Genomic DNA, 22,349 nt, shown 5'->3' on the forward strand with positions numbered 1-22,349 from the left:
TATGTAAGTTTTTTTTTTTTTTTTTCTTCTTCATATTATAAAATCACAATAGATCATAAATATCTACCTAAGCCCCAAAAACTGGACTTAGGGAAGTAAACAGCAGTAAATAGCAGAGAAAAATAGAAAAAACCACATTGAAAAACAATGAAGCATTCTTAGCCAATAGGCTGCATGCAGGTTAACACAGGAGAACCATAAAAACTTTGGCACCGTGCCTTTAAGACCCTGAGCACCTCCAGTATCCCACCATGCCTCAGGGGTGAAGGGAAGGTGACAGTTGGTTCACAGTTAGGTCAGTACTTTTTTACGGTGACAATCTGTGTAACTGATCAGAAAGATAATCTGTCCTGCACTTCTAGGAGACTTGAGTCCGGGGAGGAGGGTGGGTTGTTTATGACTTTGATGAGGATACCCCTGGAAGAGAACTAGGATTTACAGGTAAGTAACTTATCCTTCTCTTCCAGGGGATCCTCATCAATAGTCATAAAAATTGAATAGATTAGCAAGCCCATCCCTAAACTCTGCGGACTGTCTGAAAGAAGTGCAGGAAAGAATACATATTCATGCAAATAGATTTCTAAGAGAGGCCTGCCCCACCTGGGCATCCGCTCTTGCATCCGAGTCTAAACAGTAATGCTTAGTAAAGGTATGCACAGACTTCCATGTAGCAGCCTTACAAATCTCGGAAATTGGTACATTGTTAAGGAGGGCAGCAGTAGCCGCTTTTCCCCTTGTGGAATGCGCTTTTGGCCTAGCCAGTAATTGTTTATTAGCCAGCTGGTAAGTGTTAACAATACAAGACACAATCCATCTTGATATCGTTCGTTTAGACGCTGCCTCTCCTGTTCTTAAATGACCATAATTCAGAAACAAATGGTTAGAATGTCTAATCGGTTTTGTTTTGTCCAAATAGGATTTCAGCACTCTTTTCAAGTCTAAAGAATGCAATGCTTTCTCAGCCGGAGTCTCCGGATTGGGAAAGAAAGTCGGTAAAGATATAGTCTGATTGATATGGAATTCTGACACCACCTTCGGAAGGAAAGATGGGTGAGTTCGCAGAACCACTCTATTATCGTGAAAAACCGTGTACGGTTCTCTGCAAGACAGAGCCTGAATTTCGCTGACCCTCCTCGCTGAAGTAATGGCCACCAAAAAAGCCGTCTTCCACGTAAGGTGCTGTAAAGAGGCCTTGTGGATAGGTTCAAAGGGAGGGCCCATAAGTTTTGACAGGACTACATTCAGTTCCCATGGAGGAGAAGGTCTCCGAATGGGAAGAAAAACCTTTTTCAAGCCTTCTAAGAAATCCTTGACTACAGGTATCGTAAAGAAGGATTCCTGAGAAGGCGACTTACGATAAGCTGTAATTGCAGACAAATGTACCTTAATAGATGATACCTGCAGACCAGACTTCGCCAGATGAAGCAAATAGGACAGTATGACATCCTCCTGAGCTCGTATGGGATTTATACCTTGTTGAGAGCACCAGATGTAAAATCTCTTCCACTTAAAAGCGTAAGAACGCCGCGTGGAAGGTCGTTTTGACTCTTTCAAGATGTTCATGCACTCCTGTGAGAGCCCTAGGTGCCCATACTGCAGGAATTCAGGAGCCATGCTGTCAAGCTCAGAGAGGGAAGGTTGGGATGTAGGATTCTGCCTTCCATTCTGCTCAGAAGATCCGGTCTGCACGGCAACCTCCTGTGAGGTTTTTCCGATAAGTTGAGTAGATCCGTGTACCAGAATTGGCGGGGCCATTGTGGTGCTATCAGAATCATTCTGGTTCTGGAGTTGTAAAGTTTGTTGATTACTGCCGGTATGAGGGGAATCGGTGGAAAGGCGTAGAGAAATATCCCTGACCAGTTGATCAACAGGGCATTCCCTTGAGATCCCGGACGGCAGAACCTGGATGCGAAGTCTGGGCATTTCTTGTTTACTTCGTCTGCAAAGAGATCCAACTGGGGTCGACCCCATTGACCGAAGATGTCCTCGACGACTTCGTCGTGTAGGACCCAGTCGTGCGCGTCTTCTAGATGTCTGCTCAGGAAATCTGCCTCTACGTTTTGCTGACCTGGCAGGTGTACCGCTGTGATAGACATTCCCCTGGCCAGGAGCCAATGCCATATCGTTTGGGACTCTCGAGATAGAGGTAGTGATCTTGTTCCCCCCTGTTTGTTCAGATAATACATTGTGGTTGTATTGTCTGTCTGAATTAGGAGAGATTTCCCCTGAACCAATGGAGAGAAAGATTTGAGAGCCAGATGGACCGCTCTGAGCTCCAGTAGGTTTATGTGATAGTTCTTTTCCTTGTCGGACCACAGACCCGGAGCTTGGAAGGAACCCAGATGAGCACCCCAACCCTGAAGAGACGCATCCGTTACCAGAGTGTCGGCTGGAATTGTCTGGTGAAACGGAGAACCTATCGACAGGTGAGGTCTGTGCATCCACCATTGTAGTGATTGAAAAGCCACTGCTGGTAGTCGTACTCTGTCCTCCCAGTGACCCGTCTTTTGGCTCCAGTTGTTCTCTAATGCCTCCTGAAGGGGCCTCATGTGTAGCCTGGAGTTCGGGACAATGAAGATGCATGAAGCCATGGAGCCCAGAAGCAATGTCACCTGACGAGCAGTAGGTGCATCGGCTTTTAATAGTTGTTGACACTTCCTGTGGATCGATAAAAGTCGTTCCTCCGAAGGATACACTCTTTGGAGCTCTGTGTTTAGTATAGCTCCCAGGTGGTGGAGGTTTTGTGTTGGAATCAAGGTTGACTTGTTGTGGTTGATTTGAAGACCTAGAGACTCAAAAAGTTCTTAGTACAATGTCTCGATGTTTTCTCGCCTGATCCGGAGAGGAAGCCTTCAATAGCCAGTCGTCCAGGTAGGGGTAGACGAATATTTTTTGTCTTCGAAGATGTGCCGCTACCACTGCTACACATTTTGAAAAGACTCGGGGTGCAGACTTTAGGCCGAATGGTAGGACTCTGAATTGGTAGTGCTGTGACGCTATTTGGAAACGTAAGAATTTCCGATGTTTGGATGCTATTGGGATGTGAAAATATGCATCCTGTAGGTCGATGGAGCACATCCAGTCTCCCTGATGCAGTTGCGGAACAATCTGGTGAAGGGCTAGCATCCTGAACTTCTGTTTTCTTATGTACTTGTTCAGGAGCCGTAAGTCCAGAATTGGCCTGAAGATGCCCTGTTGACCCTTTTTCGCCACCAGAAAGTAACGGGAGTACACCCCTTTTCCTCTTTGTGCCGGTGGAACCTTTTCTACAGCTTTCTTTTGTAGGAGTGCAAGAACTTCCTTGCGTAGCAGGCTGAGATGAGAAGGAAAACATCTTGCTGGTGGCAAGTGTGGAGGAGGTTTTTTGAAAAGGAGAGAATAGCCATGTTCGACAATATTGAGCACCCATTTGTCTTTTGTGATGGAGTGCCACTCGTGAAGATGATGCGTAATACTTCCCCCCACCGGAGTGGTGCACAGTGCTGAGGGAAGCAATGCTTCATTGCTTTGTTGGTGTCTTTGCTGTAGACTGTTGAGGTCTACTTGCCCCTCGGTCTCTTGTGGGTCTACGCGCCTGAAACAGGGGACGTCCCTGTCGTTGCTGTGGCCTCTGAGACCAGTGAGGGGTTTGAACCCTCTGCTGGAATGGGCGCCTGTCGTACGGCCTGTACCTCCGCCTGAAGTCTTTCTTACGTTCCAGGCCCACTGCCCTCATAGTGTCCACCTCTGTTTTCATTCGGATCATCTCTTCATCCGCGTGGGTACCGAACAACGAATTCCCACTGAATGGGAGGTTTAAAATACGTTGTTGTGCTTCCTGTTTCAGACCAGTGAGCCGTAGCCAGGAAGACCTCCTAGCGCAGATTCCGTGCGCATACCCATGCGCAGCCAAATCCGCCCCGTCCGCCGCCGCGCTGATGACCTGGTTAGATACTAGGCCCCCTTCCTGCAAGATTTCCTGGAAGTCCTGTCTATCTTCCCTGGGCAACTTCTCTGTAAATCTGTGGAGTGAGTCCCACAGAGAGCAGTCATATCTGCCCAGAAGTGCTGAGGCGCTGGAGACCTTCATAGCAGATGCCGCTGTACCGCACATCTTTCTCCCCAGGGAGTCTAGGTGTCTGCTCTCCTTATCCGGGGGGACTGTGGAAGATGATGCCACAGAGTGTGTTTTTCTGGCTGCGGCTAAGATAACAGAGTCCGGTGGCGGATCCTTCGGCAGGAATAAAGGATCTTGCTCCGGAGCTTTGTACTTCTTTTGAATCCTAGCCGGGGCAGACTTGAGAGTGGCTGGAGTCAGAAAGGTGTCCATAGTAGGTTGCAGCAAACCCGGTACTAGTGGCAGCAGTTTTCTCGAGACTGATCTGTGTTGTAGAGTCTCAAAGATAACTGAGGATGAGGTGGCCGGCTCCGGTACCTCAATATTTAGTTTCTGCGCTCCCCTTAAAAGAACCTCATTAAAAGTGGTGATATCATCCACCGGTGAGATCCTAGCAGGTGGAGAATCTGTCAGTGTGGGGGAGTAGCGCCCAACAGACGATCCTGAAGAAGACCAAGAGGGTGATCTTCTGTGTGGTGTTCGCGACCTGGTTCTCCTTCGGGAACGAGACCTGCTACGAGAAGCTGTAGCAGAGTGTGCAGGTCTTGTGGTCGGCTGACGAGGAGCAGAACGAGCCCGTCCTGCTCTAGCTGTAGGCGATGGCGTTCTAGGTAATGAGGCAGTAGGAGAATACATCCTAGAGTATTGGGAATCCGGGGATGCTGCCGGTCTATTCAGGCTCTCTAACCATCTAGGTGATAGGGTGATGGGAGAAACATGCCCCGATGAGCCCGCTCTGGAATGGGATGATGCACTCCGTATAGAGACCACCGGTGAGGGAGCTTTATCCGCTGGCTCTACTGCCTGTGACACAGCTGAAGGTTGTGTCGACGTCGATTGCATCCTCGACGTCGAAAGATGCGCTGGCTCGGCTGTTCTCGACGTCGAAGGTCTTGATGTCGAAGGCCTTGACGTTGAATGTCTCGACGCCGAGCGTCGATCGCGGGATCTGGACCTACTCGCCGTTGTGTGTCTCGACTTTGAGTGGCGAGTGGTCGACGGCGGATGTTCATGCCGTCGTGGTGATTTTGGCGTCTTGTCCTTCGACGCCAAGGGGCGAGACGTTCTCGACGGCGAACGGGAGCGCCGGAGATGGCTCGACGCCGAACGGCGGCCTGCCGTCGACGGAGATGTACCCCTGTGCTGTCCATGCTTCGACGCTTTGTTCCTCGACGTCGGTCTGGTCACCGTCGACGGCGATCTATGCCGGTGAGACGGTGGCAACGATGACGTCGATGGAGAACAAACAGGCACAATCCTACCTGTCGACGTCGATCTGGCCATTCCTTCTGTTGGAGGCCTGGGAAGTGAAGAGGATGTTGACTTTTTCCTCTCCTGAAGCCCATGCAGCCTGATTTTCTCTCTGTCTTTGAGAGTCCTCCTTGACATCTTCTTACAATAATTGCAGGTGTCAGGACAGTGACTCTGTGGCAGGCAGACAATACACAGAGAGTGTGGGTCTGACTGGGCTTTCTTCTTCCCACAAGAAGGACATTTTACAAAAAGAGATGGCATTTTCTGTCAGAAAAGACTTCCAAACTCAGACAAAAGATGTTATCTGTCGAGTAAACAGGAAAAACACTACTTTTAGGGATTTTTCTGAAGAAAAACTCAGAAAAACTGAGAGCTCAATGCTCCAGGATCCTCTCAGAAGAAGCCGGAAAAAAGAACTGACCTAACTGTGAACCAACTGTCACCTTCCCTTCACCCCTGAGGCATGGTGGGATACTGGAGGTGCTCAGGGTCTTAAAGGCACGGTGCCAAAGTTTTTATGGTTCTCCTGTGTTAACCTGCATGCAGCCTATTGGCTAAGAATGCTTCATTGTTTTTCAATGTGGTTTTTTCTATTTTTCTCTGCTATTTACTGCTGTTTACTTCCCTAAGTCCAGTTTTTGGGGCTTAGGTAGATATTTATGATCTATTGTGATTTTATAATATGAAAAAAAAAAAAAAAAAAAAAAAAAAACTTACATAGAAATAAAGCATTTTAGACTATTTATGATTATAGCCTGCATTGCTGTTTTACACATGGTAATATGTATGTATTTTATATATATATATGCTCCGGGGTCCCCGCACAAGGGCGGGAATATTCAATGTTTATGACTATTGATGAGGATCCCCTGGAAGAGAAGAGCCCACTTCCATATTGCCTGAGCGAGTTGTGACAACTGGGATGACCATGTCTGTAGGAAGCTGGCCTGGTGTGTGGTGGGTACTCATGGTACTTACACCTTATACCAGGTCCAGGTATCCCCTCTTAGTGAGGTGTAGGCAGTGTCTAGAAGCCAGGCTCTCTAGAGGTAGCTGTGGATGAGCAGCCAAGGCTTATCTAGGAGACATGCAAAGCTCATGCAATACTACTGTAGTCACACAGCACTAACACACATGAAAGAAAACACTCAGTTGTACAAAAATAAATGCACTTTATTTTTGGAACACAATAACACAAATTATTAGAAGGGCAACCCTTCAATAGTAGTTACGTAATACACTAAATATATATACTAGTAATCAGAAATAGGCATAGAAGAGGTTAGAAAACAGAGCAAACAGCAATAACCAATAGAGACCCTAGGGGGAGCACAACCCATATACAAAAAAATGGAATGCGAACATAGGAGCCCAACATAGGTAAGTAGAATGTGTAGAGGGGAGCTGGGAGTACTAGTGAACCACAGAGGTAAGTAACACAGTACCCTCCAGCGACCACAAAAGCAGGAGTAAATCACTGGAATTTCCACAAACCACCCAAAAGGAAGGAAAAGAGAAAAAAATAGAAGACACCCAGACAGGACTGCAAGAAAACCAGCGGTGGATTCCTGAAGAAAGAAGACCTATGAAGAGAGGGGACCAAGTCCAAGAGTCACAGTGGAGCCCAGGAGGAGTAGGAGCTACTACCCACCCAGCTGTACTTGCAGGAGTTTGTCGACGGTGTTGAAGAACAGGTCAGCACTGCAGCCTTGGAGCCAGAGAAGAGCTCCTGATGGATGAAGATGATGTCCCACGCTTGAGTGAAGATTGCAGATGGGTGTCGGTGCAGGAATTCCACCAACATGCCATGGCAAAGGCAAACTCACGGTTAGATGAAAAGCAGTGCTGGCAGGGACCAGCAAAGCCCAGGAGGACTCAACCCAGGAAGGGGAGGCACAGGGGACCCTCAGCGCCGCAGAGATTTCAGAGGAGCAGAGGCAGCAACCGCAGGAGTACCCCAGGACAGGGACACAGGAGTCACAGAAGAATCCCATGCAGCACTACAAAAGAGGATCCCACGCTGCCGGAGAACCATGCAGGAGGCTGTGCTTTGCAGGAAGGAGTGCTGGGGGCTGGAACTATACGTCGCCTGAAGATCCCTTGGAGGAGATGCAAACAAGCCTTGGCAGCTGCTAGAGATGCGCTGCACAGGGGTACTGTCCTGGTGGGAAAGCAAGGGCTTACCTTCACCAAAGTTAGACAGCTGACAGAGGACCAAGAGAACTACACTGGACCACCACCCTTGATGCAGGATCTACACAGCTCAAGAGGAGGGAAGATCCACGCAGACGGTTGTTGCTTGCTGTAGGTGCCTGCGGTTGCAGGGGAGTGACTCCTTTACTCCAAGGAAGATTCCTTCTTCTTGTGCAGGCTGATTATTTGCTGTCTTTGGAGGATGCACAGCTGGGGAAATGTTACAAAGCTGGCAGAATTCGTGGAAACAAAGTTGCAGAAGAGTCTTCTTCGTTGGTGCAGCATTGTCGGTTTCCGGAGGCTCCACTCGCTGTCCCAGTGGCCAGAAGTTGAAGAAAGTTGCAGAAGAATCCTACTGGAGTCTTGCAAGCCGAATCTGAGGACCCACCCAAGAGAGAGACTCTAAATAGCCATGAACAGGAGATTGGTCACCTAACTAGATAAGCACCTATCAGAAGGGGGCTCTGACGTCACCTGCCTGCCTGGCCACTCAGACGCTCCCTGCCAACCTTGGAAACAAGACGGCAGAATCCAGGGACCCTCTGGGCACCATCCTGGTGTGTGTGTGGGGGGATGATGGACAGGGGAGTGGTCACGCCCCTTTCCATTGTCCAGTTTTGGCCTAGAGCAGGGTTTGGGGGTCCCTGGACTGGTGTAGACTGGCTTATGCACGGAGGGCACAAAAAGTGCCCTTCAAAGCAAAACAGTGGCTTGGGGAGGCTCCCCCTCCCAAGCCAGTCACACCTATTTCCAAAGGGAGAGGGTGTTACCTCCCTCTCCCAAAGGAAATCCTATGTTCTGCCTTCCTGGGCTTGATCAGATCAAGCAGCAGGCGGGCAGCTGAGGGTGGCAGAAGCTGGGCTGCCTGGAAAACCCTGTAAGACTGGTGGTAGCAAAACTGGAGTTCCTCTGAAGAGCCCCCGGAGTGCATGGAATCATACTTCCAATATCTGCAACAATACTGGGGTATGATTATGACATGTTTGATACCAAACATGCCCAGGTTCGGAGGTACCATTATGTAGCTGGCCACAGGTAGTGACCTATGTCCAGTACACGCATAAAATGGCGTCCCCGCACTCACAAAGTCCAGAAAAATGGATCTTGAGTTTGTGGGGGCACCTCTGCTAGTGCAGCGGTGCCCTCACACAGGTAACTGCACCCTGTCCTCTGAGCTGGGAGGGTCTACCATAAGGGTGACTTAGTGACCAGGTGCAATGACCGTTTGTGAAAACGGGTGCATGCACCCATTTCACGCAGGCTGCAATAGCAGGCCTGCAGAACCCTTTGCATGGGATCCCTTATGGGTGGCAGAATAACTGCTGCAGCCCATAGGGATCCCCTAGAGCCCCAATGGCCTGGGTACCCAGGTAACATATACTAGGGACTTACATTGGGGGGTGGGGGCAACCAGTATGCCAATTGTGGGAAGAAAAAGGTACAATTTACAGGAGAGAGCAAAACTACTCTGGTCCTGGTTAGCAGGATCCCAGTAGATACAGCCAAACACACTGAAAACAGGCAGAAAACGGGGGTGACCATGCCAAGCAAGAGGGTACTTTCCTACAATGTCCCTCCTTGTTTTTGTGGATAATACATAGCGGTCATGTTGTCCGTTCAGACTAATACAACTTTGTGTGACAGGTGAGGAAGGAAAGCTTTCTGGACTAGAAATACTGCTTGAAGATAACTGATGTACATAGCTTGGTGATTGAGATCCCAGAGGCCCTCACTGTGAGATCCTGAAGATGCATACCCCAGCCTGTCAGGGATCCATCTGTGGTCAGAATGAGCTGGGCACAGGGTTTCAAAAAGGCCACCTTCTTAATTAATTGGTGGCATTCCACCTCTGCAGAGAGCGGTGAATATGGTGGTCTAACAACACTAGTTCCTGAAAGTGACTCTGTGATTGAGACCACTGACGAGACAGACACTGCAGTAGGGGACGCATGTGGAGCCTGGCGCGAGGAACAATGGCAATACAGAATGCCATCATCTCTAAGAGATGCATGAGAGCCTTCACTGTGTAGGTGTGTTCTTCCTGAAACTGGGGAAGCGTTAGCTGAGAATGGCTCCCAGTTATGGTTGGATTTGAGAAAGCGGATTGTGAACCCTAACTTGTGAAGTAGGTATACTTTAGTTTGAGTGTCGGACAGACACTGCTATATTGTGCTGGCCTTGATGAACCAGTCATCTAGGTAAAGAAAACACATGAATCGTTTGCCTTCCAAGATGTGCCTCGACTACAGCTAGGCACTTTGTAAATACTCTGGGAGTGGTTGTGACTCCAAAAGGCAGGACTCTGAATTGTTAATTTTTTTTGCTACTACAAACTTTAGGTATTTCAAGTGTGCACGGTTGATGGGTGTGTGGAAATAGGCGTCCTTCAAGTCTAGGGCTGTCATGAAATCACCCGGCTGAAGGAGTGGAATAACATCTTGAAGAGTAACCATGTGAAAGTGTTTTGAGAGAATGTAATAGTTTAACGGTCTGAGATCCAGAATAGGTCTCAGCGTGCCATCCTTTTTGGGGAGGAGGAAGTATAGGGAGTATACTCCTGTACCCTGGTACTGCCATGGGAAAGGCTCTATAGCACCCTTGCGGAGCAGGGATTGTATCTCATCCTTTAGAAGGGTGAGATGTTCATTAGATAACCTGTGGGAGTGAGGGGGGAATGTTTGGAGGTGTGGAAGTGAGCTACTGACAATAAGCATGTTGGATAATGGAGAGGACCTATACGTTGGATGTTGTGTGTCCATTGTGTATAATAATCCTAAAATCGCCCCCCCACCGGTGTGCTGTGGGGTTTGGGGAGATGTATGTAGTCAGTTTTTAGCTGATGAGGCATAGCCATAGGCAGTAGTGAGACTGCCTTAGCCTCTGTTATTATTGCCATTGGAGGCTCCTCTGAAAAAAACTCTAGAGTAAGAGGTGGAGGATTGCCATGGATTGAAGGTAGAACGTTCAGAAGTTGTTGTTTATAACCGCCTCTAAATGTGGAGTGATGAAAATTGCCTCTATGCACCTGAGATTGCAGAGCACCCATGGCCTTTGCGTTGTAAGTATCCTTTTTTTAGCTTCTCAAGGGTGGAGTCCACTTGAGGGCCAAAAAGATGCTCCTTTTCAAAGGTCATATTGAGCACCGCTTGTTGCACTTCTGGCTTGAAGCTGGAGCATCTAAGCCATACTAAATATGGCTCTGGTATTGCATTGAATATTACTAAAATAGATTTTTTTTAAATCATTGAGAAGGAATGGTAATCCAACTAAACTACAGACTGCTGATCCAGAAGACTAGTTCTAATCTATGGTTTTTCTACATAAACAAGCTTTGCGATACTGGTCAAGTTATTTTCTTCCCATTACCTCAGCTCCCTTTTACACCCAATTAGAAGCAAATACAATCATCCATATCGCTAACAGCAGGATTTCCAGATCCATGGTAACTAGCATAGGTAAGAATCACTGGCATTAATCAAACATCTCCAAAATGTAGGATTTTCTACTTAGGAGGACTTTACTCATAGCCAGATCTGTGACTGGGGGTGAATGTTTGACAATGTTCAGCATTCAATCCACCACCTTTTTGTGTTGCTCTAGTTGCCTGAACTGGGAAGGGTATGCTCGAACATGGTTCCCGTGCCCACTGTGCCACTGGATTTCAAGCTAGCCCAGCTGATGAGGGGTGATACCCTAAAACCGGTCCCAGGATGATGTTTCCGGTCCAGGGAGGACCTAGCCTGGCAGTTTGGGGTGGACTGTTCCCATGGGAAGAAGAGTCAAGGCTGATTTGCATATGTCTGGGTCCAAACTGGGGTGAAGTGATTAGCAGGAAAAACAATGGATTTCACCCAGATCTGTGACTGGGGTGAATGCCTGACAATCATTCCGTCCATTATCTTTTTGTGTTGCTATCCACATCTCCAAACTAATTTTTTTCTGTTAAGGTAAGACCAGTGTCTTACCTGTTGGATCATCTCTGGGTGCTGCTGCATGATATGGAGAAAACGGTCACTCTCCTGTGGCATTGGCACAGTCCTTTTCTTGGTGCTGCGGGAAAGCTGCTTGAACAGATATGTCACAATGTGGTCGAGACAGGAACAGCAGCCAGTGCAAACCATGGTATCTGTAGGGGGAGTGAATGGGAATCAAGATTAGTAACTTTGGAACAAGGGGCCCTAGAAGAATCCTGAGAACTCAGCAATCAAAATAGAAAGCGCATAGCCACCCTTAGACAGCCAGATGTGCACATCCTATGAGCCCAACTACACAGTAAATTAATTTTTTACACAAGCTACTGCCACGTCAGAAAAATAAATCACCCAAATCAAGGCAACATTACTTTTCAGTAATTTATGGTTCTCAAACCTATATTCTTAGCATATTTACGGAATAAGGATACTTTCCCTCCATATGAGAAGGTCTCAATAACGTTTTTAAATACAATACTTCAGCAAATTTCTATCCCAATGAAATATATAAATAATGCAGCACCTCACTTGCATTTCACTAAATGCATAATGGCCATCCATTCCTGAAAACACAGAGGCAGTGTATGTGTTTTGTTCCATAGTATTCTGATAAATACACTCATGCTAGACACGTACTAGACACCTACAGGTAAGTAACTTTTTCCACTACGTGATACATCCTAAATTCATAAGGTTAAAATGGAATATCCAACAATACACAAACCGGGCACATGGATTATCACAGATGACTTAATAAAACAAGCACTAGCAAAGCCAATAGGTCTCGCCTATGCAAGAGCTATTGGCTTTGCCAATATGTTTTATCTATGTTGTACACCACTGTGGCTGTAGTTCAGCATGGCTAAATGTTAGTCAGGTAAAACAGAGAGGCGCGGAGTGTCGTAAAGTGGAGTAAAGGGCAGTGTGTTATGGAGTACCATAGAGTCGCGTGGAGTGGTGTAGAGTTGTGTGGTGATAAGTGAAGTGGCATCAAGTGTTGTGGAGGGAGTAGAATGTAGAGTGGAAGGGCACACAGTGGGGTAGATTAGAGTGGCATAGTGAGTCAAGTGCGGAGTACAGTTTGGAAGAGTGAGGTAGTGTGGGGTAGAGTGGGGTGGAGCGGCATAGAGTCATGGAGTAGTGTAGAACAGAGTGGAGTGACGTAGAAAGGGTTGCATCAAGTAGTGTGTTGTAAAGTAGAGTGACGCAGAACGGAGATGAGTGGCAGAGTGGAGTAGTGTGTGACAGAATAGAGTGGAGTAAAGTGGCACGAAGTTGCATAGAGGGAGTTGTGGAGTAGTGTCATAGAATGGAGAGGCGTAGTGTGCAGTATGGTTTAACCAAGTAGAGCGCCACACTGCAGTGTGATAGAGTGGAATCGAGTGGCCCAGAGCAAAGTGGTGTAAAGTACAGTGGTACAGAGTAGTCTGGCGTAGAGTGCATGGGTTTTGAGTAAAGTGGTGTAGACTGGATTAGTGTAGAGTGCAGTGACAGATGGGAGGAGAGTGGAGCAGAGTAGATTGCAGTGGCATAGACTGAATTGGCGCGGAATGGAGTAGAGTGGCACAGAGCACCTTTGGTAAACATTGCAGAGGCGTAGAGTTGATTGAGTAGAGTGGAGTGGCATATCGTGGAATGGTGTGGCGTAAAGCCGACTGGTGTAGGGTAGAGTGTAGTGGTGCGGGCTACAGTGCAGGAGCGTAGAGTGGTGTAGAATAGATTAGAGTGGAGTGATGTAGGGTGTAGTGGCGTAGAGTGCACTGGTGTAGAGTGCAACACAGTGGCATAGAGTTGAATGGCGCAAAGTAGAGAGCAGTGGCATAGAGTGCAAAGTGCAGTTTTGCACACTAGAATGTCGTAGAGTTCAGTGGCACAGAATGCAGTGGCGTAGAGAGCAGGGGTGCAAAGCAGAGCGGCAGAAAGTGTAGTGACGTAGAGCACAATGGTGTGGAGTGATGTAGCGTGCAACGGCGTACCATGCAGTGACAGAGTGGAGTAGAGTTTAGTGACGTAGAGTGCTGTGGTGCAGAGTAGCTGATGTTGAGTGTAGTGGTGCAGAGTGCATTGGTTTAGAGTAAAGTGGTGTAGAGTGTACTGGCGTAAAGCGGTGTAGAGTGGTGCATTGCAGAGTGCAGTGGAAAGTGAAATAGAGTGCAGTAGAGTAGACTGTTTCAGGTTAGAGTGAAGAAGCATACAATTGAGCAGTGCAGGGTAGAATGCAGTGGACAGAGCAGAGTTCAGTGGTAGAGTGCAGTGTTGTAGAGTAGAATGGTGTAGAGTACATTGGTGTAGTGTTTTGCCAAGTAGAGTATAGTGGCATACAGTGCAGTGGTGCAGAGCACATTTCCGTTGAGTGCAGTTGCATACAGTGCATTGGTTTTGAGTAAAGTGGTGTACAGTGCAGTGGTGTAAAATACAGTGGCATGGAGTGGCGCAGGGGAGACCGCAGTGGTGTACACTGCTATGGCAGAGTGGAGTGTTATAGAGTGCAGTGTAAATCAGAGTGGGTTATAGTGGACTGGAGTAGAGTGCAGTGGCGTACAGTGAAGCGATATAGAGTGTAGCGGGATACAGTGCATTGGCACAGAGTGCAGTAGAGTGGCGTAGATTTGAATGGTGCAGAGTAGAGTGGCATAGAGTGCAATGATGCTGAGTAGAGTGGCATTAAGTTCAGTGGCGGAGAGTGGAGTGTTGCAGAGTGCAGCGGTATAAAATGCATTGACAGAGTACATTTGTATACAGTGCACTGGTGCAGAGTGGAGTGGCGAAGAGTGTTGTAGAGTAGAGCATGGTGGCTTAAAGTGCAGTGGTGCAGAGTATTTGGCATAGTATGAAGTGGCACTGAGTTCACTGATTTTGAGTAAAGTAGTGTAGAGTGCATTGGAGTAGACCGCAGTGGTGTACGGACCGAATGGTGCAGAATAGAGTAGAGTGGCATAGACTGGTGCAGCATAGAGTGCAATGGCTTAGAGTGTAGTGGTGCAGAGTAGAGTGGCATAGTGTTCAATGGCCAAGAGTGCAGTGTTGCAGAGTAGAGTCACGTAGAGTGAAGTGGTGGAGTGGTGCAGGGTAGACTGCAGTGATGTAGAGTGGAATGGTGCAGAGTAGGGTGGCAAAGTGCAAAGGTGTAGAGTGGGGCAGAGAAGAGAGCAGTCTCAGAGAGTGCAGCATTGAAAAGGAGATTAAGAGTATAATGGTGTACCGTACAGTGCACTGACGTGGAGTGGAGTTACTCAGGACAGAGTGGTGCAGAGTAGAGTGGACTGGCATAGTGGGGTGGTACAGAGTCGAGTGCAGTTGGAAATAGAGTAGTTTGGAATAGAGTACACTGGCATAGAGTAGAATGGTGCAGTATAGAGCGGCAGAGTGGAATGCTGCACAGTTGTGTGGAGTGGCGTAAAGTGTGGTGGTGCAGAGTAGAGTGCAGAGATTTGGAGCGGTGCAGAGAAGAATGACGTATAGCTGCGTAGGGTACAGTGGTGCCCAGTGCAGTGGTGTAGAGTACAATGGCTTAGAGTGCAGTTGGCTTACAGTATAGTAGAGTGGTGCAGAGTAGAGTGCCGTGGCACAGAGTGCAGTGGCATAGAGTAGACTGTTTCAGAGTAGAGTGGTGTAGAGTCCAATGTAAATTAGAGTGGCATGGAGTCTACCGACATACAGTCAAGTAGTACAGAGTAGAGTGCAGTTGGGAATAGAGTAGTTTGGAATAGAGTGCACTGGCATAGAGTACAGTGGTGTAAAACAGATGCAAAGAGTGGAGTGGTGCAGAGTAGAGTGCAGAGACACAGTGTGGAGTGGAGTGGTGCAGAGTAGAGTGCAGAGGTGTGGAGCAGTGCAGAGTAGAGTGGAAAAGGGTAAAGTGGAGTATGCATGGTGCAGTAGTGTACTGCCATTACAGACAACATTTGAAATGACCATTACATTTGCACAGACATACAGCTTTACTGATGAAGGTACACACTGCACAAATGATAATGTGTGGAAATGTCATCATGTAGCGTATTGATTTGTTTTTATCGTATTAAGGTATTTGTTTTTACCACACTTCAGAATTACCAAAAAATTTGCTTCATTTGTGCGGTCCTAATTCTGGTATGTTTTGAAAAATATGCACAGTTAATTTACATACATTTAAATTTTGTTGTGTGCTAGAAAAACAAGCATTTGCAATGCAGTGTGTCTTGCGTTTGCTCGAGTTAAAGCTATTAGCGCTGTAAACCCCTAACCGGACTTTTCTTGCTACATAAACTAAAAATGAAAAGTAAAACAGTTGCACATAACTAACCAGACTTTTCTTGCCACATAAAGTGAAAAGTAAAACTTTCACATAAGCGAGCCGACGGCCGCCATGAGCGCAAAGCAAACACACAAAAGGAAAAAGAAGTTCGCTGGCAGTGAAACGTATCTACAAAAGTGCAATTATCCATGTAAGCAGCAAAAGTGCAATTATCCATATAACCGGCAAAAGTGCAATTATCCACGTAACCAGGTCGATGTCATGCAAAGCGCTGGACTACTGCCCCTCGAGATTGTGCTGCCTACGAAATAAAGAGGAAAAAGTAGTGCAGGAACTATACGAAGACATGGAGCACTGTATGTTTTCAGTAGTTGACTTGTGCGCTTTAGGCAGACTAAACACCGGAAGAGGCATGACGTATGTATGACTTTCACTAATTAAATCAAGCTAATTTTAAAAGGCACGCCCAAGAACAAACCAAGCTGATAGAGTTGACATGGGCGTGGTTAAAAGCCCCAGAGAGATTACACCAGTGACAGAGCGCTTTGCGCTGAACCCTAAATAATGAGGAAGAGGAATGGAACATTCTTGCAAAAAGCTGATAGAGAACCCACCGAAAGATTTTCACTCAAGAACATGAGGTCATGGTCTGTGGACTTTAATTGCTTATCCTACCACTTCCTTGTTCATCGTATGGACAAATGTGGGGAAAAAACATCAAGTCACTGTACCAGACGCTGACGAGACCTTTCTTGTGGTACAGCTGGAAACTCAAAAACTACTGCTGTGAAGAACAAGTTACTTACCTTCGGTAACTATGTATCGGGTAGAGCAAGGATTCCTTAAATTAGAATATTCCGCAGACACCAGCCTGGATCCGGAAACTTTCTTTTCCCTTTAGTACGTCTGGGCGTCAGCAGAGTGTCGCCTGACTCAGTAATTTTGTTGTCTGCCTGATGTGACGTCAACGAAGTCTATATAACATCCCCCGCTGATGGCAGTTTCTCCCATGACTGTTTTCCGTGCTCAAAATGTGGGGCCAAAATATAAACTGACAATGGAAACAGTGTGCTGGAAATAAAGACACTTTGTGTCAATTATAACCTAAATCTTAAACCCAGGTGTAGATTACAAAAATGAAATCTAAGAAGACCACACAGCAACTCAGCTCGCAGAACGGGGAGGGTCATTGTAGGAAGTTGGCTCTGTATGCACTATTTCAAAGTAAGGACTAGTATGCACAGAGTCCAAGGGTTCCCCTTAGAGGTAAGATAGTGGCAAAAAGAGATAATACTAATGCTCTATTTTGTGGTAGTGTGGTCGAGCAGTAGGCTTATCAAAGGAGTAGTGTTAAGTATTTGTTGTACACACACAGGCAATAAATGAGGAACACACACTCAAAGACAATTCCAGGCCAATAGGTTTTTGTATAGAAAAATATATTTTCTTAGTTTATTTTAAGAACCACAGGTTCAAATTTTACATATAATATCTCAATTGAAAGGTATTGCAGGTAAGTACTTTAGGACCTTTGAATAATCACAATAGCATATATACTTTTCAAATAAAACACATATAGCTATTTTAAAACTAGACAGTGCAATTTTCACAGTTCCTGGGGGAGGTAAGTAATTGTTAGTTCTTGCAGGTAAGTAAACCACCTACGGGGTTCAAGTTTGGGTCCAAGGTAGCCCACCGTTGGGGGTTCAGAGCAACCCCAAAGTTACCACACCAGCAGCTCAGGGCCGGTCAGGTGCAGAGTTCAAAGTGGTGCCCAAAACGCATAGGCTTCAATGGAGAAGGGGGTGCCCCGGTTCCAGTCTGCCAGCAGGAAAGTACCCGCGTCTTCGGAGGGCAGACCAGGGGGGTTTTGTAGGGCACCGGGGGACACACAAGTTAGCACAGAAAGTACACCCTCAGCAGCACGGGGGCGGCCGGGTGCAGTGTGCAAACACACGTCGGGTTTTCAATTGGAATCAATGGGAGACCAAGGGGTCTCTTCAGCAATGCAGGCAGGCAAGGGGGGGGGGGGGCTCCTCTGGGTAGCCACCACCTGGGCAAGGGAGAGGGCCTCCTGGGGGTCACTCCTGCACTGGAGTTCCGATCTTTCAGGTCCTGGGGGCTGCGGGTGCAGAGTCTTTTCCAGGTGTCAGGATCTGGGAGTCAGGCAGTCGCGGTCAGGGGGAGCCTTGGGATTCCCTCTGCAGGCGTCGCTGTGGGGGCTTGGGGGGGGGGGGGGGGGCAACTCTGGCTACTCACGGTCTCGTAGTCGCTGGGGAGTCCTCCATGAAGTGTTTGTTTTCCACAAGTCGAGGTGGGGGCGTCGGGTGCAGAGTTGCAAGTCTCACGCTTCTGGCGGGAAACGCAGTTGTCTTGAAGTTGCTTCTTTGGAAACAAAGTTGCAGTCTTTGTTGAACAGGGCCGCTGTTCTCGGGAGTTTCTTGGTCCTTCTAGAGCAGGGCAGTCCTCTGAGGATTCAGAGGTCGCTGGTCCTGGGGAAAGCATTGCTGGAGCAGTTTCTTCAGAAGGGGGGAGACAGGCCGGTAGAGCTGGGGCCAAAGCAGTTGGTGTCTTTGTCTTCTCTGCAGGGTTTTTCAGCTTAGCAGTCTTCTTCTTCTTAGGTTGCAGGAATCTGAGTTCCTAGGTTCAGGGGAGCCCCTAAATACAGAATTTAGGGGTGTGTTTAGGTCAGGGAGGGCAGTAGCCAATGGCTACTAGCCCTGAGGGTGGCTACACCCTCTTTGTGCCTCCTCCCAAGGGGAGGGGGTCACATTCCTATCCCTATTGGGGGGATCCTCCATCTGCAAGATGGAGGATTCCTAAAAGTCAGAGTCACTTCAGCTCAGGTTGCCTTAGGGGCTGTCCTGACTGGTCAGTGACTCCTCCTTGTTTTTCTCATTATCTCCTCCAGCCTTGCTGCCAAAAGTGGGGCCGTGGCCGGAGGGGGCGGGCAACTCCACTAGCTGGAATGCCCTGTGGTGCTGTAACAAAGGGGGTGAGAGCCTTTGAGGCTCACCGCCAGGTGTTACAGTTCCTGCAAGGGGGAGGTGATAAGCATCTCCACCCAGAGCAGGCTTTACTAGCCACAGAGTGACAAAGGCACTCTCCCCATGTGGCCAGCAACATGTCTCGAGTGTGGCAGGCTGCTAAAACCAATCAGCCTACACGGGTAGTTGGTTAAGGTTTCAGGGGGCACCTCTAAGGTGCCCTCTGGGGTGTATTTTACAATAAAATGTACACTGGCATCAATGTGCATTTATTGTGCTGAGAAGTTTGATACCAAACTTCCCAGTTTTCAGTGTAGCCATTATGGTGCTGTGGAGTTCGTGTTTGACAGACTCCCAGACCATATAATCTTATGGCTACCCTGCACTTACAATGTCTAAGGTTTGGCTTAGACACTGTAGGGGCACAGTGCTCATGCACTGGTGCCCTCACCTATGGTATAGTGCACCCTGCCTTAGGGCTGTAAGGCCAGCTAGAGGGGTGACTTATTTATACTGCATAGGCAGTGTGAGGTTGGCATGGCACCCTGAGGGGAGTGCCATGTCGACTTACTCGTTTTGTCTTCACCAGCACACACAAGCTGGTAAGCAGTGTGTCTGTGCTGAGTGAAGGGTCCCCAGGGTGACATAAGATATGCTGCAGCCCTTAGAGACATTCCCTGGCATCAGGGCCCTTGGTACCAGGGGTACCAGTTACAAGGGACTTACCTGGATGCCAGGGTGTGCCAATTGTGTAAACAAAAGTACAGGTTAGGAAAAGAACACTGGTGCTGGGGCCTGGTTAGCAGGCCTCAGCACACTTTCAAATCAAAACATAGCATCAGCAAAGGCAAAAAGTCAGGGGGTAACCATGCCAAGGAGGCATTTCCTTACAGTCATTAAGGAATTTGCGGATTGATCCTGTCTCTACCAGATATATTGTTACCGAAGGTAAGTATCTTGTTCATCTGATAGAGATATCTAGCCACAGATTCCTTAACTTAGAATCAGATACCAAAGCACAAAACCCTGCAGGAGGGGCTGCAGACAGACTCTCAAAAGTTTCCAAGTGTAATGAAACCGGTTGAGAACCACAATAAAAGACCGGAGAAGAAGAAAAATGAGAGAGAATAAAAACATATTCTACAACATCTCAATCTGTGGAAGTAAGCACAAGTGAGTAACACCATAGAACAGGAGAAGACAGACGTTCATCCATGCTAGAGCGTAGAATAAACTCATTCATGTCAACATGACAATTATGTGTCAGAAGAGACAACCACAGAGGAAGCCTTTTATCCGGAAGGAAAGCTGATTTAATAGTGGAGAAAAAGGTCAAGTACTCGAAAAAATTCCCTATGAGCAAGAACATCCTCAGTAGGAAAACAATTGGTGAAAAGACAACTGTAAGAAAAGGGATACAAAAATGGGAAGAACATGGGAAAAACTCATCCATGACCGCACAATGAAAAGTATGGTCGATACGCTGAAAGTTATGTTCTGAGAACGGGAGCGGTATAGATAAAAATGAGAAAAGACCGACCTATAGAAGAAGACATGGGAGCCTTAACATATTTCCCTACCAAGGTCTCCACAGAGGAACCACTGAATAGGAGGCAGGAACCATGAAGAAAATATGGAATGAAGAAGCTACATAAACATAAGCAATCAGTGGAAAGGCAAACAGAAGTACCGAAGATAAAGCAACACACGCCTTAAAGGGGATGAAACCCCATGTGTGAACAGGTCAGCAAGCCTGCAGAGTGACCACAGCATCGAGAATATAAAGACAAGAGAACATGGATAAGAAAGACTACTTGTGATCGCATGATAGTAGCAGAAACATTGTAGAGGATATATATATATCCATTCCTAGACGTAAACAGTAAGAGAAGGTGTAGGAAGTTGGCTCTGTATGTGCTATTTCAAAGTAAGGAATAGCATGCACAGAGTCCAAGGGTTCCCCTTAGAGGTAAAATAGTGGTAAAAATAGATAATACTAATGCTCTATTTTGTGGTAGTGTGGTCGAGCAGTAGGCTTATCCAAGGAGTAGTGTTAAGCATTTGTTGTACATACACATAGACAATAAATGAGGTACACACACTCAGAGACAAATCCAGCCAATAGGTTTTGTTATAGAAAAATATCTTTTCTTAGTTTATTTTAAGAACCACAGGTTCAAATTTAACATGTAATATCTTGTTTGAAAGGTATTGCAGGTAAGTACATTAGGAACTTTGAATCATTTCAATTGCATGTACACTTTTCAAGTTATTGACAAATAGCTATTTCAAAAGTGGACACTTAGTGCAATTTTCACAGTTCCTGGGGGAGGTAAGTTTTTGTTAGTTTTACCAGGTAAGTAAGACACTTACAGGGTTCAGTTCTTGGTCCAAGGTAGCCCACCGTTGGGGGTTCAGAGCAACCCCAAAGTCACCACACCAGCAGCTCAGGGCCGGTCCGGTGCAGAGTTCAAAGTGGTGCCCAAAACGCATAGGCTAGAATGGAGAGAAGGGGGTGCCCCGGTTCCGGTCTGCTTGCAGGTAAGTACCCGCGTCTTCGGAGGGCAGACCAGGGGGGTTTTGTAGGGCACCGGGGGGGACACAAGCCCACACAGAAATTTCACCCTCAGCAGCGCGGGGGCGGCCGGGTGCAGTGTAGAAACAAGCGTCGGGTTCGCAATGTTAGTCTATGAGAGATCAACGGATCTCTTCAGCGCTGCAGGCAGGCAAGGGGGGGCTTCCTCGGGGAAACCTCCACTTGGGCAAGGGAGAGGGACTCCTGGGGGTCACTTCTCCAGTGAAAGTCCGGTCCTTCAGGTCCTGGGGGCTGCGGGTGCAGGGTCTTTTCCAGGCGTCGGGACTTAGGTTTCAGAGAGTCGCGGTCAGGGGAAGCCTCGGGATTCCCTCTGCAGGCGGCGCTGTGGGGGCTCAGGGGGGACAGGTTTTGGTACTCACAGTCGGAGAGTAGTCCGGGGGTCCTCCCTGAGGTGTTGGTTCTCCACCAGCCGAGTCGGGGTCGCCGGGTGCAGTGTTGCAAGTCTCACGCTTCTTGCGGGGAGATTGCAGGGTCTTTAAAGCTGCTCCTCGAAACAAAGTTGCAGTCTTTTTGGAGCAGGTCCGCTGTCCTCGGGAGTTTCTTGTCTTTTTCGAAGCAGGGCAGTCCTCAGAGGATTCAGAGGTCGCTGGTCCCTTGGAAGGCGTCGCTGGAGCAGAGTTCTTTGGAAGGCAGGAGACAGGCCGGTGAGTTTCTGGAGCCAAGGCAGTTGTCGTCTTCTGGTCTTCCTCTGCAGGGGATTTCAGCTAGGCAGTCCTTCTTCTTGTAGTTTGCAGGAATCTAATTTTCTAGGGTTCAGGGTAGCCCTTAAATACTAAATTTAAGGGTGTGTTTAGGTCTGGGGGGTTAGTAGCCAATGGCTACTAGCCCTGAGGGTGGGTACACCCTCTTTGTGCCTCCTCCCAAGGGGAGGGGGTCACAATCCTATCCCTATTGGGGGAATTCTCCTTCTACAAGATGGAGGATTTCTAAAAGTCAGAGTCACCTCAGCTCAGGACACCTTAGGGGCTGTCCTGACTGGCCAGTGACTCCTCCTTGTTTTTCTCATTATCTCTCC

General features: G+C 47.7%; 1 protein-coding gene across 4 annotated transcripts in view; it reads right to left on the reverse strand.

The window, feature by feature from the left end:
• Positions 1 to 22,349, reverse strand: part of XPO7 (exportin 7) — a 659,915-nt gene that overhangs the window by 142,798 nt on the left and 494,768 nt on the right. For all 4 annotated transcript variants that reach the window (XM_069213992.1, XM_069213990.1, XM_069213989.1 and 1 more), the window contains one exon: positions 11,509 to 11,669. In XM_069213992.1, coding sequence (XP_069070093.1) covers positions 11,509 to 11,669 — 161 coding nt within the window. The remainder of the gene's footprint in view (positions 1 to 11,508; positions 11,670 to 22,349) is intronic.

The sequence above is a fragment of the Pleurodeles waltl genome, chromosome 11, assembly GCF_031143425.1.
Source record: "Pleurodeles waltl isolate 20211129_DDA chromosome 11, aPleWal1.hap1.20221129, whole genome shotgun sequence".
In the NCBI taxonomy this organism is placed as follows: Eukaryota; Metazoa; Chordata; class Amphibia; order Caudata; family Salamandridae; genus Pleurodeles; species Pleurodeles waltl.